Source organism: Leucoraja erinacea, chromosome 2 (assembly GCF_028641065.1).
Source record: "Leucoraja erinacea ecotype New England chromosome 2, Leri_hhj_1, whole genome shotgun sequence".
NCBI classification, from domain to species: domain Eukaryota; kingdom Metazoa; phylum Chordata; class Chondrichthyes; order Rajiformes; family Rajidae; genus Leucoraja; species Leucoraja erinaceus.
The window spans coordinates 126010453-126028352 of record NC_073378.1 but is presented as its reverse complement, the minus strand read 5'-3'; the positions used below and the strand labels follow the sequence as shown (position 1 = coordinate 126028352).

Here is a 17900-nt window from a genome sequence, read left to right as displayed (position 1 = left end):
TTGGCACATATAACATTGTTTGGCACTTATCAACTGAAACCTGAATCGTGTGCAGCTAAATTGTTGGGATATTAGTTTTGAGATATAGCGCGGAAACAGGCCCTTTGGCCTACCGAGTCTGCACCGACCAGCGATCCCCACACACTAACACTATCCTACACACACTGGGGACAATTTACACACTAAGCCAATTCACACACTTACCTACATCACTGTACATCTTTGGAGTAAATGTAGGAATACGTATGTCTTTGGAGTAAATATTAAGATATTACTCCAATTATTATTAAGATTAAAATATTAAATATTAAATATAAAAATATTAAGATTGGAGATATGTATTAGATGAAGAGTTATGTTATATAATCTAAGGACCCATCTCCAAAGTTGTATTATCGGTAAATTACTCCATTCTTTTTTTTCCTTCTCACTTTCTATCTATATAAAAAAAAACAAATAGAAGCAGAGTTAATGTACTGTTAATGTTAATGTTAATTGATAAATGAGGACCACTATTATTTTGATAGTTGGATTCCCATCTATTAGCAAGGTGTGATTGATATACAAGACGTGTTTTTATTATGATATGTACATGCTTCTAATAAAAATATTATTTTAAAAAAAAAGATTGGAGATATGTTAAAGATGTGATTTTTAAAAATTATCTTCTGTAGCACCCAGAGGTGCAGTCCTTTTTCAAGAACTACCAAAGGAAAAAAAACTACAGCGTGATGCATGACTTGTCCATTCATGGTGAAACAGTATTGTTTGTTTATTTTAGATTTTATCCTCAGTGGGAAAACCAATGACAAATTTCAAATACCTCTGCTAATTTATTATGCATTCCTATATTTATTGTCATAGTTCCACAGTTAGGTTTCCACTGTAATTTTTTTTTTGGGGGGTGGGGGGGGTGGGGGGGTTTGGCTGGAAATGCTGCTGGGTCATGAAAATATATTGCATATGATGCAACTAATTTGAGCAGTCGAATCCCTCTGAGAAACTCCGACCAGGTTCCAACCAACTACAGATAAGCTGGCAAGGTCTCAACAGACTGCGGACAGGCATGGGGAGGAGCAAATCGAACATGCTGAAGTAAGGATATACGGAAGATGCAGCAGACTGCCAGTGCGGACGGGACCTCCAGACCATGGAACATTTCCTGAGCCGTGACCTGCTACATGACATAGAAAGGACCTCAACAACGTGACACTAACATTTTTAAGAAAGATCTTCAGATGCTGGAAAAATCGAAGGTAGACAAAAATGCTGGAGAAACTCAGCGGGTGAGGCAGCATCTATGGAGCGAAGGAATAGGCGACGTTTCGGGTCGAGACCCTTCTTCAGACCCTAAAATTTGTTCACTATTGGCAGACAGTTGTGTGATGACAAAAAATAAAAACTAATTTGAGGAGCGTGCATATTTTATCTGTGCCGTGCATTTCTGTTAGCGCATTCAACTAATATCTGATTTTTTTTTCTAAACTGTCCAGATATTTGAAGGAAATACAAACTATGATACACCAGAAGTTCGGAAATTTGAACCACTTTTGACAAGGTACATCCGTGTCTACCCCGAACGGGCATCTCCTGCTGGATTGGGACTACGGATGGAATTACTGGGATGTGACATTGAAGGTACGGGGTCTTTTAAAATAATCTGTGGCTTTGTTGTTCAGTTTAGTTTAGTTTAGAAGAATGAAACAGATTATCCACTTTGGCGGCACAAACAAGGGGGCAGATTATTATCTCAATGGAGTTAGGTTAGGTAAGGGGGAGGGACAGCGAGACCTGGGCATCCTTGTACACCAGTCACTGAACGTTGGCATGCAGGTACAGCAGGCAGTGAAGAAAGCTAATGGAATGTTGGCCTTCATAACAAGAGGATTTCAGTATAGGAGTAAAGAGGTTCTTCTGCAGTTGTATAGGGCTCTGATGAGACCATATCTGGAGTATTGTGTACAGTTATGGTCTAATTTGAGGAAGGACATCCTTGTGATTGAGGCAGTGCAGCGTAGGTTGATGAGATTGATCTCTGGGATGGCGGGACTGTCATATGAGGAAAGATTGAAAAGACTGGGCTTGTATTCACTGGAGTTTAGAAGGATGAGGGGGGTTCTTATAGAAACATATAAAAATTATAAAAGGACTGGACAAGCTAGATGCAGGAAAAATGTTCCCAATGTTGGGCGAGTCCAGAACCAGGGGCCACACTTAGAATAAAGAGGAGGCCATATAAGACTGAGGTGAGAAAAAACGTTTGCACCCAGAGAGTTGTGAATTTGTGGAATTTCCTGCCACAGAGGGCAGTGGAGGCCAAATCACTGGATGGATTTAAGAGAGAATTAGATAGAGCTGTAGGGGCTGGTGGAATTAAGGGATATGGGGAGAAGGCAGGCACGGGTTATTGATTGGGGACGATCAGCCATGATCACAATGAATGGTGGTGCTGGCTCGAAGGGCCGAATGGCCTCCTCCTGCACCTATTTTCTATGTTTCTATAGGGTGAGACACCAGAAATCAAAACTTCCACTAACTGTTAAATCTGTATTAACTGGCTATTGAGTGTCAATAAGGACTGAAGATTTGCCGTCTGCCTTCTTCATTCACCCGTGACAAGGCACCTATGGTTTGTCAAGAGGAAATGTATTTTGCTAGATTTATATTAACGATTAGAAAAGTGCTATGTGAGCAACCTTATAAATAGATTAAAGGACACTTGAAAACCAACATCTGGCTTAGATATAAACCATTTGTGACTTTTAATACCACAATAATTTACAGCAGTAAGACTAGTACAGAACATGATCCAGTTTATACCAATATAAAAATATCTATTTACCGATAGCAAATGAAAATTTTACCACCAGTTACTCAGAGCATGATGTTACTAATGGGATAAAATTACATTTAACAGAAAAAAACATGTTATTTTTCCAAGACTATTTTGACAATAATGGACTTGAAGCAAACAGATTAATGGCCACATTAAAATAACAATGTGATCTCATCCCATTAGACTGCTTACTGTCAATGAATTTAGCCACGGAAAAGTATTTGTGACTCACAAATTTAATTTACCCTTCTCAATAGAAGCAGCAAAAACATATCGATATTTGTTCTGTATTCCTCCTCCAATATTGTTGTGACAACATGATCATCTAATGCAAATTCTCCAAATTTGACATGAGATGCTGTGGTTTAAATAGGTCAGCATGGATCAGTTGGGCCAAAGTGCTTGTTTCTATGTTATGAACTTTAGTTTAGTTTAGTTTAGAGATACAGCACGGAAATAAGCCCTTCGGCCCACCGAGTCCACACCGACCAGCGATCCCCGCACACTCGCACTGTTTCCACACACACACACAAGGGATAATTTACACTTACACCAAGCCAACTAACTTACAAACCGGTACGTCTTTGGAGCATGGGAGGAAACAGAAGAACTCGGAAAAAACCCACTCGGTCACGGGGAGAAGGTATAAACTCTGTACAGACAGCACCTGCAGTTGGGATCAAACCCGGGTCTATGGCTCTGCGATCACTGTAAGGCAGCAACTCTACCGCTGCACCACCGTGCCGCTCTGAAATTCTATGCAGAAGCTCTTCAGTTCTCTTAGGAGTGCTCCCTGCTTCCACCAGGAACTTCTAAAAAGAGATTAGATCTGTTTCTGGGCCTGTTCACACCAAGACATCCATATAACAGTGAGATCACTCTTCTCTGCCCCTTCAAAGATGGTCGATTCATGTACATGTCCCAATTTGTCCAGTCAGGAGGGGAAATTGTGATGTCCTGGTGACATCAATTTTCACCTTACAAATCTAGTTTGAAATAGTGCGCAGACACTATTTGGTAACGTTTGGTGACATTTAAAAGTTTAACTCCCAATGCTAATCTTAAAATCAGCTTCAATCAAACCAAAATTAAAATGGAGACTCCCCAAGCTCCCAAACAACCCCGGGTCTCTGGCAGCACGGTGGCGCAGCGGTAGAGTTGCTGCCTTATAGCGCTTACAGCACCAGAGTCCCGGGTTCCATCCCGACTACAGGTGCTTGTCTGTATGGAATTTTACATTCTCCCCGTATTCCTGCGTGGGTTTTCTCCGAGATCTTCAGTTTCCTCCCACACTCCAAAGACGTACAGGTTTGTCGGTTCATCGGCTTGGTATAAATGTAAAGCTCTCCGGAGTGCGTGTGTGATAGTGTTAAGGGCCTGTCCCACTTAGGCGATTTTTTGGATGACGACAGGCGACTGCCGCAAAATTTTCAACAAGTTGAAAAATGTTTGGCGACAGTGGCGACAATTTTTGCTGTGATAGGTTGTCGTAGGTGTTGTCGAAGGTTGTCGCCAGGTGTCGTTGGTTAATTCCATTAAAACTAGTCCCTGGCAGTTATCTTAAGAGTCGCCTAAGTGGGACAGGCCCTTTAATGTGCAGGGATCACTGGTCAATGTGGACTCGGTGGGCCTGTTTCCGCGCTGAATCTCTGAAACTAAAAAAAATAAATGCCAAATATATAGGGCAGATTTTTGTTTTCAAGAAGCCAGATGATAAAGAGTTGGGAGTGAATGCACTGCAATCATACTGATGCTTTACTGTTTTAATCTTTTCATAATTGCCAATGTTAATGTGCTCATTAAATAGGCCAGTGAACTGTGCCTGGGTGACTGTCACACTACTTCCCCAGTAGAACGTGTTGCAACTAAAACTCTCTGACACTGTCTCACTGCAGTAGGCCTCCAAAGAAAAGGATCCTCCAGGGTCTTGGATTACACAATGATCCCAGTGAAGCAAAGCTCAGTGTAGTGAGCGAAGGTAGTATAGACCCAGCTCACGTAGGAGTGTGTTCTGATATCAGCTTGGAAGAATAGTATAGAAAATATTGGTTAAAAAACCCCGCGGGTTTAACAACAGCTACAACAACTGTGTGAACCTATCAATCATGCTGGCTGCACTAGTCTACAAAAGGCACGTCGAAAGGATGTCTACGGTCAGCTTCTGACCTGTTGTTTTATTGTTTTAAAATTGTGTGGCAGGAAGTATTGACAGCTAGAATAACAATACCTGAGTTTTGTTCTTCTCAACTACCACAAGCTGTAGATGCAATTTGTACAGTTTAGTTCAGTTTAGAGATACAGCGTGGAAACAGGCCCTTCGGCCCACCGAGCCCGCGCCGACCAGCGATCCCCGCACATTAACACTTTCTCACACACACTCGGGAGATTCTACACTTATTCCACACTTATACCAAGCCAATTAACCCACACACTTATACGTCTTTGGAGTGTGTGAGGAAACCGAAGATCTCGGAGAAAACCCACGCAGGTCACGCTGTGATCGTACAAACTCCGTACAGACAGCACCCGTGCTCGGGATCGAACCCGGGTCTCAGGCGCTGTAAGCGCTGTAAGGCAGTAACTATACCGCTGCTCCACCGTGCTGCCCCATGCCTCCCCAGTATATCAAACTGGTATATTTCAGACGTTTCAATAGGCAGGTACAATTTAACACTCAGCAATCAAAGCTAACTGCTAGCGTGAACAGTCTTTTAGACCAATTCTTCTTTAAACAGTGCATGATATTTTTCTGTCATGATATTTTTCCCAATGCTGCTTTCTTGATCCTGATCAGTGGAAATGAGTGTGCCTGCAGAGCATTGACCAAAGACTCGCGTTTAATCTGAGTAGCGGCCATTATGGTTAAAAGTAATCAGCAGGCTTCACTGATGCTGATTGAGTTACCCAGTGACACGCACCGGACAGGATGATTTTAGATTTGATTCCTGATCCAGTGGGTTAATATATCGACAGCGAGACGCTTAATAGAAGCATGGAATTGAGATACAAACTCTTCAGCATTTTGTGTCTGAACTAGTATAATGTAAGTGCAGCCCAGCAGACACCATTCCCCAGCCACTCCCCATTCTTAATTAGTTGACTGAAAAATGTAAAACAGCTAACGATGGCCCGTTTCCTTTATCATCGTAACTTTTTTGCACATCGTTCATTCATTTGTTCTATATCTCTCTACATCACCGTCTATATCTCTCCTTTCCCTTTCCCCTGACCCTAGTCCTTGCCAACGTGAGAGAGAGATTACACCAAAGATAGACACAAAATGCTGGAGTAACTCGGCGGGACAGGCAGCACCTCTGGAGAGAAGGAATGGGTGACGTTTCGGGTCGAAAAGGAGAAGGGTCTCCCATTCCTTCCCTCCAGAGATGCTGCCTGTCCCTCTGAGTTACTGCAGCATTTTGTGTCTAATCGAGCTTTTTAGATCTTTAATACATTGATCTTTCTATTGTAGTGCCAACGGCGGCTCCAACAGTGGAAACAGACGAGTGTGATGAAGACTTTGGAAACTGCCACAGTGGAACAGGTGATGGCTTCGACTTTACAGGTGCATAAATCATCCTCCTAACACCATCACTAACCTTCCTCATTCATTTCCGTTATGTTACGTGATTAATGAGCCAAGAATCACTAAAACATATTATCTATCATCCAACTAATATCCAGTTTATCTTTTCAACTCCTTCCTACTGTTAATTAGGACTAATTCATTGGTATTCACTCTTCTTCATTGGAAACTGCATCACTGCTTTGGAAGAATAAATAAAAACCTTGAACTGAACGAGAATCATTTGGTAGACAAAAATGCTGGAGAAACTCAGCGGGTGCAGCAGCATCTACGGAGCGAAGGAAATAGGCAATGTTTCAGGCCGAAACCCTTCTTCAGACTGATTCCACTAAGAATCATTTGGTACAGGCTTGCCAGCCACACAGATTAATATTAGCATGTAGCAAAAGCATGCAGTCCAAATGATTTTGAATTCACACGATGAATAAGGGTGTCAGGGGTTATGCGGAGAAGGAAGGAGAATGGGGTTAGGAGGGAAGGATAGATCAGCCATGGTTGAATGGTGGAGTAGACTTGATGGGCCGACTGGCCTAATGCTGCTCCTATCACATATGAACTTATGAACAATGGGGGAACTCTCATTTTGATCAGTTGCTAAACTCATAGAGGAATATTCGCTCAGTCTGCCTGAGCCTATGTGATCTCCCGTTTGCCAAACACTTTAACTCATCACATTCCTACGCTGACCTTTCTGTGCTCAGCCTCCTCCATTGTCAGAGTGAGGCCAAGTGTAATTTGGAGGAACAGCATCTCATATTTCACTTGGGCAGCTTACACCCACCCCAGTGGTATGAATATTGATTTCTATAATTCCAAGTAATCCTTGCATCCCCTCTCTCTCTCCATCCCTCCCCCACCCTAGTCGACCTACTAGTTTTATCGTCATCCTGTTCCTCTCTTTACTCCTTGTCACCTATAACCACAAACCAACAATGGCCTGTTTTATTCCCCACATTTTCGTGATTATCGGTGATTTTTGCATTCATTTCTCCTAAGTGCCATCTACATCTCTCATTCCCCTTTCCCCTGACTCTCAGTCTGAAGAGGCGTTTTGACCAGAAACATCACCAATGACCCTTTTCCAGAGATGCCGCCTGACCCGCTGAGTTGCTCCAGCTTTTTGTGTCTGTCTTAGGAATATTGGCTGCCGCTTGATAGAATTATACAAAACAGCCACAAAGATAGAGACCACTATGTTCGTTGTGGCCATGAAGCCCATAAACTGAAAATGCATTGGTGAATTAGACCAGCTGCAACTAGTCTTACTTGTGCTATTTAGCAGCCACGGCAAAATGTGTCTTTCAGATTTCTGACCTAACTATCAATGACAAATTCTGCTTTCCAAGTGGAAAGATTTTCTTTTCAATAAAACACAGTCTTTACAGAACAAACCTCCAGAAGTGTGTAGGAAGAAACTGCAGATGCTGGTTTAAACACGGATAGACACAAAATGCTGGAGTAACTCGGTGGGACAGGCAGCATCTCTGGAGAGAAGGGTCTCAATCCGAAACGTCACCCATTCAGTCTGAAGAAGGGTCTTTACCCAAAACGTCACCCATTCCTTCTCTCCAGAGATGCTGCCTGGCCCACTGAGTTGCTCCAGCTTTTTGAGTCTATCTTCGCTTTTGTGTCAAAACTACAGAAATAACGTGGCCCTGAAGATATTGTTAAATCGGTTGAGATCAGTCCGGGGCATTGCGTTTAATTAACCCTGACAAAATAGTCGCATCTCTATTACTTTTCTGCATTGTGCTTCCAGCAATCACCCATTGCCAGTAGGGTTGCCAACTGTCCCGTATTAGCCGGGACATCCCGCATATTGGGCTAAATTGGTTTGTCCCATACGGGACCGCCCTTGTCCCGTATTTGACTGCTACTACTCGGGTCGAGGGGACTGTCGGGTCAGAGCGCCGCGTCTGGCCCCGCCTCACCTGTCCCGACGTAGTGCAGCCCATGGAGTGCAGCAGTAGCACCTCGTTGGTCAGCAGTTCGGCCAGCTGTCCAACCTTTGGACCTTCACTCACAGCTGACACCACCCCTCCTCCTCATAGCCGATCATCGGTTCATGAGTTGGATGGAGTGATGGACATTGCGCGCGTTGTCCCACGCAAGGTCCGGCGCCTGGGCCAAAACTACTCAGCTGGCCGGCTGGCTTGGCTTTGTGCACCATCCAGCACCCAGGCCATCATTCACTCATCATTCACTCAGGCACGGCCGAGTCGGTCAATGAATTGCCATCGGGAATTTGTCCCTTATTTTGACATTTTGTTCCTTATTCAGGAGTGAGAAAGATGGCAACCCTACATGCCAGGCCTGTGAAAACTGTAATGTTCAGGTTCAGGAGCAGCTTCTTCCCAACAGCCATTAGACTACTAAACACTACACCCCCAAATAAGCTCTCAACCACATGGGCTTGGGGGCATTGTTTTGAGATGAGATAAGATGAGATGCTTTTATTGTCACATGTGACAATCGCAGTGAGATGCTTTATTTTGCCCACCTAGGTATACAAAGAGTCACCAGGTAAAGGGCACCGACAAAGTTACAAAGTGCCCCTTCTTTTGCCACCAATGGTCCCCCTCTCCACCCCCCTCAGTTCTCGACATCCCCCCCCCCCCCCCCCCCCCCCCCCCCCCCCCCCCCTTTGTTCCCCACCTTTGTCCTCACACACCTTCACTATTATTATTGGTACATATATGTATATATAATGTGTGTGTGTGTGTATGTGTGTGCTATTATTATTTGTTTTTATCCCCTCCTTTGTTCTCGGGTCCACCTTTGTCCTCAGCAGCCACTTTGCCTTCATACTCATGTGCTTATTATTGGTACATATATATATATATATATATTCATGCCCGCATATATATATAATCTTGTGTGTGGGCTCGATGTGCGTGCGTGCGTACTGTGTGGTGTGTGTGTGTGTGTGTGTGTGTGTGTGTGTTATCTATTGTCTATTATGTCATTTGTTTTTATATATTCCCTCTAAATTGCTTTTGCTGAAGTAATCTCAGCCCTGGAGGACCCGGCGTGGGGGAACCGCTGTGGTGGGGGTGCCAGTGTGCTTTGTAACTTTGTCAGTGCCGTAGGTGGCTGCTACCTGTATACATTGTGTATACAAGCAAAGAATCTCACTGTGCTTAGTCACATGATGAGACAATAAAGTATTCCTATTCCTCCTATTCCACTCTCTATTCATGCCCGCAACATAAACACCAACAATCCCAAGTTGTATGTTTTGGTATCTCTATTCAAGAGAGAGCTAGATAGGGCTCTTAAAGATAGCGGAGTCAGTGGATATGGGGAGAAGGCAGGAACGAGATACTGATTGTGGATGATCAGCCTGCTGGCTCGAAGGGCCGAATGGCCTACTCCTGCACATATTGTCTATTATCTATTGTCTATGTCTGTCATCTCAGGCAAAGTGTGAGGAGAGGGTGAGGTTTAGATTAAAGAAAAGAAACCTGGCTGGTTCTCCTCCAGTCATAGCTTTGGGTCTGCAACCCGGACTGCAGATAAGTTGACAACTGCTTGCATTGTGTTGTAGTTTCCCTGCTGTGGGGTAGGAATCTCTCCCCATCTGTGAAATGTGGCATGGCAGAGACTGAGATGGATTTATTATTCAGTGCTATGGTTCTGAAGGTATAGCTTGGCTGGCGGATTTGCTGGCAGCCGACAGCAGTACAGCACGGCAGCCAGAGCCAGTGGATGAGGCAGTTTAAGGTGGAATAGTTTAGTTTAGTTTAGAGATACAGTACGGAAGGAGGCCCTTCGGCCCACTGGTGTATTTCTAAACTAAGCTAAACTAAACAATTCCACCGAGTCTGCACCGACCAGCGATCTCCGCTCACTAACACTATCCTACACACACCAGGGACAATTTTACATTTATACTAACTAGACCAATTAACCTACAAACCGGAAGGTCTTACCTTCCACTACCTGCAACCTCCGGCAACTACCTGCAACCTCCGGCAACCACCTTCAACTAGCATCGCAACCGGCTTCGACTAAAAAATTACCGATTTTTAAAACGGCAACCTATTTTTAGTCGCGGCAGGTTTTGAATTTTCTGAAATAATCGCCGGAACATAGAAGAAGCGGAAACCAATTTCAACCATTAGGGAGACTGACAAGAACCTCCGGGAACCGCATGGAAGCCTTGAGTGGGGTGCAAAGTATCCAGAGGTTTCCGTTCAGGTTTCCTAAGTGGGACAGGGGCATTACTCTGCGCCACCTTGCCACTCTGGAATTGCTTCAGCTTTACATAGCCATAATTCGTAGCTGAGAAATTGTATGATCAATAACTATTTATTTTGAAGGAATGCATTTTTGCAACGTACAGATTGGGGGAGGAAAGGGCCAGCTTACTGTAAATCTGGTACCAATTCTTTCTAGCTTTAGGTGCAGAAACAAAGGGCTTCAAAATTCTTCAAATAGATTACTGACAATTCAAAGAGACTGTGCAGTCTCAGGGAAAATGTTCCAATGCATCTTGTCCTTGTAGCTCACTGACTTCTTTGAAACGCAGATTTATTTTACTGGGATTTACGGCATCGTGGTTGCAAACACACGCATGCAGAAAATTGGAAATATTGTTACTGTCATTGTGTATCAAAAATTAAGCAAGGAATTAACCAAATATGCAGGATTTCAAAGAAACCTTTATTGCTATTATCTTTTTTCTTCTAATTCAGTAGGTTAACTGATGCCAGTGATAGTTCAAGAAAATGGTGTTTAATTTGCAAAAAATCTCCACTCCCACCCCTCCTTGTTAATTGACCCCCCCCCTTTTTACTAACCCACTAACATACTGTGGGAAGGAACCGCAGATGGAGGTTTAAAGCAAAGATTTGAAACAAACAAAAAACAAAAAGCTGGAGTAACTCAGTGGGACAGGCAGCATCTCTGGACGAACGAATGGGTGACGTTTCGGGTCTAGACCCTTCTTCAGACCTTCTTCAGAGTCAGGGGAGAGGGAGACACATGAGATAAGGAAGGGTAAGGTGTGGAAACGAGACATCAAAAGAGATGGGGTTCAAGGTAAATGTAGAATAGATCATTGTTAGTTAGGAGAAGGTGACAACGAAGCAAACAGAGATAAAATGTAGCCAGGGAGACCGTCAGTCTGGTCGGAGAACTGGGAATGGAGAGGGATGGAGATAGAGGGAATGCAAGGGTTACTTGAAGTTAGAGAAGTCAATATTCATACTGACACAGCATTTCTGGAGAAAAGGAATAGGTGACATTTTGGGTCGAGAATTCAAAGAAGGTCCTCGACCCGAAATGTCATCTATTACTTTTCTCCAGAGATGCTGAGTAACCCCACTTAGTCTTTATTTCAGCATATGAGCTGAGTCCCTCAAATCTGATGCGGGTATTGAATTAACCACCGATAAAATAACAGTGCACAAAAACCCAGAATTCACTGATTATCCTTAACATGTACTCATAGATAACCTTGAACCCCCTTTCCTCATTGTGGTAATGGGGACCTAGCATCAAAATGTGTAGGAAGGCACTACAGTTGCTGGTTTACACCAACGGTATACACAAAATGCTGGAGTAACTCAGCGGGACAGGCAGCATCTCTGGAGAGAAGGAATGGGTGATCTTCTTCAGACTGGTATTGAACCAAAATATTACCCATTCCTTCCATCTAGGGATGCTGCTTGGCCCGCTGAGTTACTCCAGCATTTTGTGTCTAACTTATGGGCCTGTCCCACTTACGCAAATTTTTTGGCGACTGCCAGCACCCGTTATAGGTCGTTGCAGGTCGCCGAAAATGTTCAACATGTTGAAAATCCAGCGGTGACCAGAAAGACTCTGTGTCCCTTTGGGCGACTGAGGAGACTACTCACGACCATACAGCGGACAGACACCCTGGCGACATGTCACTGGGTGAAGCCTGTATGGTCGTGAGTAGTCATCCAAAGAGTCGTACCTTGTTCTGGTGGCTGCTGGATTCTCAACATGTTGAAAATTTTCAGCGACCGGCAATGATGGTTGCCGGCAGGCGCCGCCAAAAAAGACACGTAAGTGGGACGGGCCCATAACAATCAAAATACTTAGTGAATCAGATTGCGAAGGGATGACGAAATAAATAACTGTATGGTTTAACAACAAACATTGGCCCCAGAAGGAGTTTGCATGCTATGCAACTGATTTGAGATCTTCTCACTGTGTTACAGGCAGCAGTACTGCAGTAGGAACAGAGGAACCAACATTACCTGAATCATCACAGTACCCAGGTACGCAGCATCTTTGTTTAAGTTTATGGAGTTAACAGGCATAGTTTGCATGTTACATGCACATCTTATTTGTGTTGTGTTGTTAAATATATAAATAACTGCCCTCAAAACAGTATTCAGGATTTAAAGATGTTTTGTCAGATGTGGCATGATCTTAACATACATTTTGGGATAAGTTCTTGATTAGTGCAGGTGTCACAGGTCATGGGGAGAAGACGGGAGAATGGGGTTTGGAGGGAGAGATAGATCAGTCATGATTGAATGGCGGAGTAGACTTGATGGGCCGAGTAGCCTAATTCTACTCCTACCCCTTATGACCTTATGACCTTAAAAGGTCCCCAGAGTTTGGCAAGTGATGTGTTTTGAAGGTTCCCTTACTCCGGTGTTGCCTGATCTGAACTGATGTTTGGTGGAAACCCATTTAACACGATTGACTGAAGTTTCTCCTGACCTTTGGCAAAGACTAAGGCGGACATATTCTTGAAAAATTAACTCCTGGTCTTAGTGCGGAGCCAACTCAGTTATGGGCACTCCCTTTAGTATCCGGCAGATAGATGCTTACAACCCAGCTTACAACTCACAGTATGAATATTGATTTCTCTAACTTCATGTAACCCTTGCTTTTTCCCTCTCCTCCTCCATCCTAGTTCTTTGCTGTTCTACACTCCTGGTTAAATATCGCTGATTTTATGTCTCGCGGTGACCTTCTCGTCGGCTAACAATGAACCATTCTACATTTCCTTGCCGTCATCTGCTTTGATCTGTATTTTCACTCCTTACCCTTCCATATCTCTAGACTCTCTCTCTCCTCTGACTTGTCGCCTCTCCAGAGATGCTACCTGTCCCCGCTGAGTTACCCCAGCATTTGGTGCCTAACTCCAGAGTAGAGGCAGTATAGGTCAGGAAATGAGTAATGTGCTCCTTCTTTGTCTTAACATTGAACTTCACTTTGACTTCAGGAAAGCAATCCCTTGAAGCCAGGTTGTTGACTGTGTTTCATAGATCTATTTATAGTTGTGGGCAGCAGCAGAAGACCAGAAATACTATTGTGGTAGAGTAAGGACATTCATGTTGTCATGGTTACAGATTCATCTCCGACTGGAGACTTAAACGAACTAACAAAATACGATGTGACTTTCATTCATTCGTAATCAGGTGAAGGGAAGGGAAATTATAGAAAATTAAATCTTATCTCAGTCAAGTTGTCAGACGCTCGGCCAATTGGCAGGCAATTGACACATATAAACGACACGAGTTGTGTGGACTTTGAGCCACATTGTTTTTAGTTTTGTTTAATATTTTAGTTTCGAGATGCAGCGCGGAAACAGGCCCGTCGGCCCACAGAGTCCGCGCCAAACAGCGATCCCCGCACGCTAACACTATCCTACGCACACTAGGGGCAATTTACAATTATACCAAGCCAATTAGCCTACAAATGTGTACGTCTTTGGAGTGTGGGAGGAAAGCGAAGCACCCGGAGCAAAAAACCCACGCAGGACACGAGGCGAAGGTACAAACTTCGTACAGACAAGTACAGACATAGTCGGGATTGAAACGGGGTCTCTGGCGCTACAAGGCAGCAACATTACCACCATGCCATCGTGCCCCTGCCCTAATGACAAATTACTCTTCCCTTCACAAGAAATGGGAATTATATTAAATTTAATTTTCAAAATAATTTGATTTATATGAGTTACAAATATATCCCAAATAGCAAGCTCTTGGCTTTTTGTTAATTGATCACATTACAATAAAGCCTCTTCCAGGGATGGGCCTAATTTGTCTATGAATTTTATTTGGCAAAAGGGGAACCTTTGATCTTATTGCCTGATAATGGAAAAGTGGGGTAAGAGGCTAAAAGAATAGAATGGAATAAAACAAAAAATAAATTGCATTTGGAGGAACTGCAGATGCTGGAGTAACTCATTGGGACGGGCAGCAACTCTGGATAGGAATGGGTGACATTTCGGGTTGGGACCCTTCTTCAATCTGAAGTGTCTCGACCCGAAACGTCACCCATTCCTTCTATCCAGAGATTCTGCCTGTACCGCTGAGTTACCCCAGCATTTTGTGTCTAAAAATTTAAATAACAATGTACAAAAGTTTGGGTTGATAGCAAAGCCGTGATGAATTTCATAACTGCAGGTTTTATCACGCAGAGAGTGGCGGGTGCCTGGGGTGGTGAGGGGACAGATACAATAGTGCCATTTTAGTGGTTGTTAGGTAGGAACATAGATAGACAAGGAACAGAGCAATATGTATAGAAACATAGCAAATAGGTGCAGGAGTAGGCCATTCGGCCCTTCAAGCCAGGACTGCCATTCAATATGATCATGGCTAATCTTCCAAAATCAGTACATCGTTCCTGCTTTCTCCCCATATCCCTTGATTCTGATAACCCTAAGAGCTAAATGTAACTTTCTCTTGAATACATCACAGGATCATACGCAGGCAGAGGGGATTTGTTCAGCTTAGTATCACATTTGGCTTGGACATTGTTCCTGTGTTGTTTTATTTATTTGTTCTATTTATGTGAAGATCAATCCTCTGTTCAATGCACTGTCATAATGTTTGCATGCAGTGAATAGTTTCTCCTACACAATTTAAGTTTAGGTTTATTATTGTCGTGCACCAAGGCACAGTCTTATGCATTTTACTTCCATGTTGTCAATTCAAACAATTGAATTTAAACAAGATCAATATCCGTTTGCTGCTGTCATGTTGTGACGAGGTCAGTCATTGTGTGTCTTCCCCAATTGCTATTTGAAATGGTGGTGTTGAGACTCCACCCAATCTGCTGTAGTCCACGTGGAAGTAAACTCATTGCATTTGCAACAGCTCAAGACAGTGAGATCCTGTTTTTCTTAAAAACGTACAACCCTTTGAGCAACTATCCAGCCCTTTAGATAAATGCAAAATGCTGGAGTAACTCAGCGGGCCAGGCAGCATCTCTGGAGAGAAGGAATGGGTGATGTTTTGGAGTTGAGACTTTTCTTCAGACTGAATCAGGGGAGAGGGAGATACAGAGATAAGGTGTGAAAATGAGACAAAGGGGATGGATATCAAGGAAAATGTAGAATAGATCATTGTTAGCTCATTGGAGATCGTTGGAGAAGTTAACGCCAAAGCAAAGAGAGATAAAATGTTAACGAGGACATCCAGACTGGTCGGAGAACTGGGAAGGGGGAGCGATGGAGAGAGAGGGAAGGCACTTGAGGTTAGAGAAGTCAAGATTCATACCGCTGGGGTGTAAGCTGCCCAAGCGAAATATGAGGTGTTGTTCCTCCAATTTGCGCTGGTCCTCACTCTGATAGTGGAGGAGGCCCAGGACAGAAAGGTCAGTGTGGGAATGGGAGAAGGAGTTAAAGTGTTTGGCAACCGGGAGATCAGGTAGGTTGTGGTGGACTCTGCAAAGGTGTTCAGCGAAACGATCGCCCAGTCTACGTTTAGTCTCGCCAATGTATGAAGGTCCACATCTTGAACAGTGGGAGTGGGAGGGGGAATTCAAGTGTTTAGCATCGGGTGATCAGGTGGGTTTAGGCGGACTGAGCTAGCCCCTTAGATCATTTTTACAGGGAGAGCGTATGACAGATGACTGCATGTTCTTCAGCCTGAAGGGGCCACCAGTCCACGAGGGACAACTCACTGGGACAGCGTTCCTTGGGCAGCCTGCCACCAGGGAGTCAAACAAGTTCACCTGGAGGTGTTCTAAGGTGGGGGGCTGCCAATGTCACCCCCTGCCTGCCTGGCTGATGCATCAGTGATAGTCACAGGGGAGGCACCAAAGATTTGAGGGCAGCACATTAAGAGCAGAGACATGATGTGACTGATCTCCTTGAGCCTGGTTAGAAGCTCTGGTGCAGGAGCCATCATTGTTACAATGACTTAAAGTGATGAGACGGCTTGGGAACAGCTCCATCAATGACCGCTAGAAATTGCATGGGAGGTCATGGTGGCACAGCGGTGATGTTGCTGCCTTACAGCGCTTGTAGCGCCGGAGACCCGGGTTCGATCCCAACTACGGGTGCTGGCTGTGTGACCACGTGGGTTTTCTCCGAGATCTTCAGTTTCCTCCACCACTCCAAAGACGTCGGTTTATGGGCTTGGTAAATGTAAAAACCTGTCCCTTGCGTGTGTAGGATAGTGTTAATGTGCGGGGATCGCTGTTTGGCTCGGACCCGGTGGGGAGAAGGGCCTGTTTCCACACCGTATCTTTAAACTAAACTAAACTAAACTAAACTAAATTGTAGCGAATTCTAGACGCAGCCCAAGCCATCGCACAAACCAACCTCCCTTCCATCGACTACATTTATACCTCATATTGCGTCGGCAAGGCCAGCAGCATCATCAAGGACGAGTCGTACCCATCCTTCTTGGGATCACACCATCCCCAGCCAACAATGAGCCTATCAGGGAACCTCCCTGCCTGAGGTCATCTGTTGCCAGCTCTGATTTGTCCTGATCTTTTCTCCCTTCCAGTATCCCCCACCCCCCAGTCTTAAGAAGGGTCCCGACCCGAAATGTCACCTATCCATTTTCTCCAGAGATGCTGCCTGACCCACTCCTGAGTTACTCCAGCATTTACTCCACCTGGTTTAGTAAATCATTGTCGCTTTCTGGAATATTTCTCAACGTCACGACCCAAACTCAGTCTAGAGATGGTTCAAAAAAAACAATCAGACTTCCATGGCCCTATTTCTATCACCTATTACAGTAGTTCATGGTAAGGCATCTTATGTTATTATTAAGCTTGTATACCGTTTCAACACAGCACAGTATGCAGTAGACGAGGAATCCAAGTTCAGGGCACATCACACAGCCCTCTCTCTTCCCTCCGCCACCCAATTACCCTCTCTCTCCGTCCCTCCCCCACCCAATTCATTGTACTAGATTCAAAATCGTCTTGTTGAGTCTCATTGTCTGTAACTCGTTTTCACCTATCCCACAGCTAACAATGGCCTATATCCTTTATCATCATTATGTTTTTTGCACATCTTTCATTCATTTGTTCTATATCTCTCTACATCACCGTCTATATCTACTAATTTCCTTTTCCCTTGACTCTCAGTCTGAAGAAGGGTCTCAACCCGAATCATCCTTTTCTCCAGAGATGCTGTCTGTGTCGCTGAGTTGCTCCAGCTTTTTATGTCTATCTTTGGTATAAACCAGCATTGGCAGTTTAGTTTATTTTAGTTTAGTTTAGTTTAAAGATACGACACGGAAACAAGCT

At 44.0% G+C, this 17900-nt stretch overlaps 1 protein-coding gene across 1 annotated transcript in view; it reads left to right on the top strand.

Annotated features, from left to right (window-relative positions):
- The window catches only part of nrp1a (neuropilin 1a), a 249136-nt gene that overhangs the window by 188869 nt on the left and 42367 nt on the right, over positions 1-17900 (top strand). Inside the window, exons 11-13 of the mRNA XM_055665192.1 lie at positions 1494-1638; positions 6306-6398; positions 12611-12670. Of these exons, the coding sequence (XP_055521167.1) occupies positions 1494-1638; positions 6306-6398; positions 12611-12670 (298 nt within the window). The remainder of the gene's footprint in view (positions 1-1493; positions 1639-6305; positions 6399-12610; positions 12671-17900) is intronic.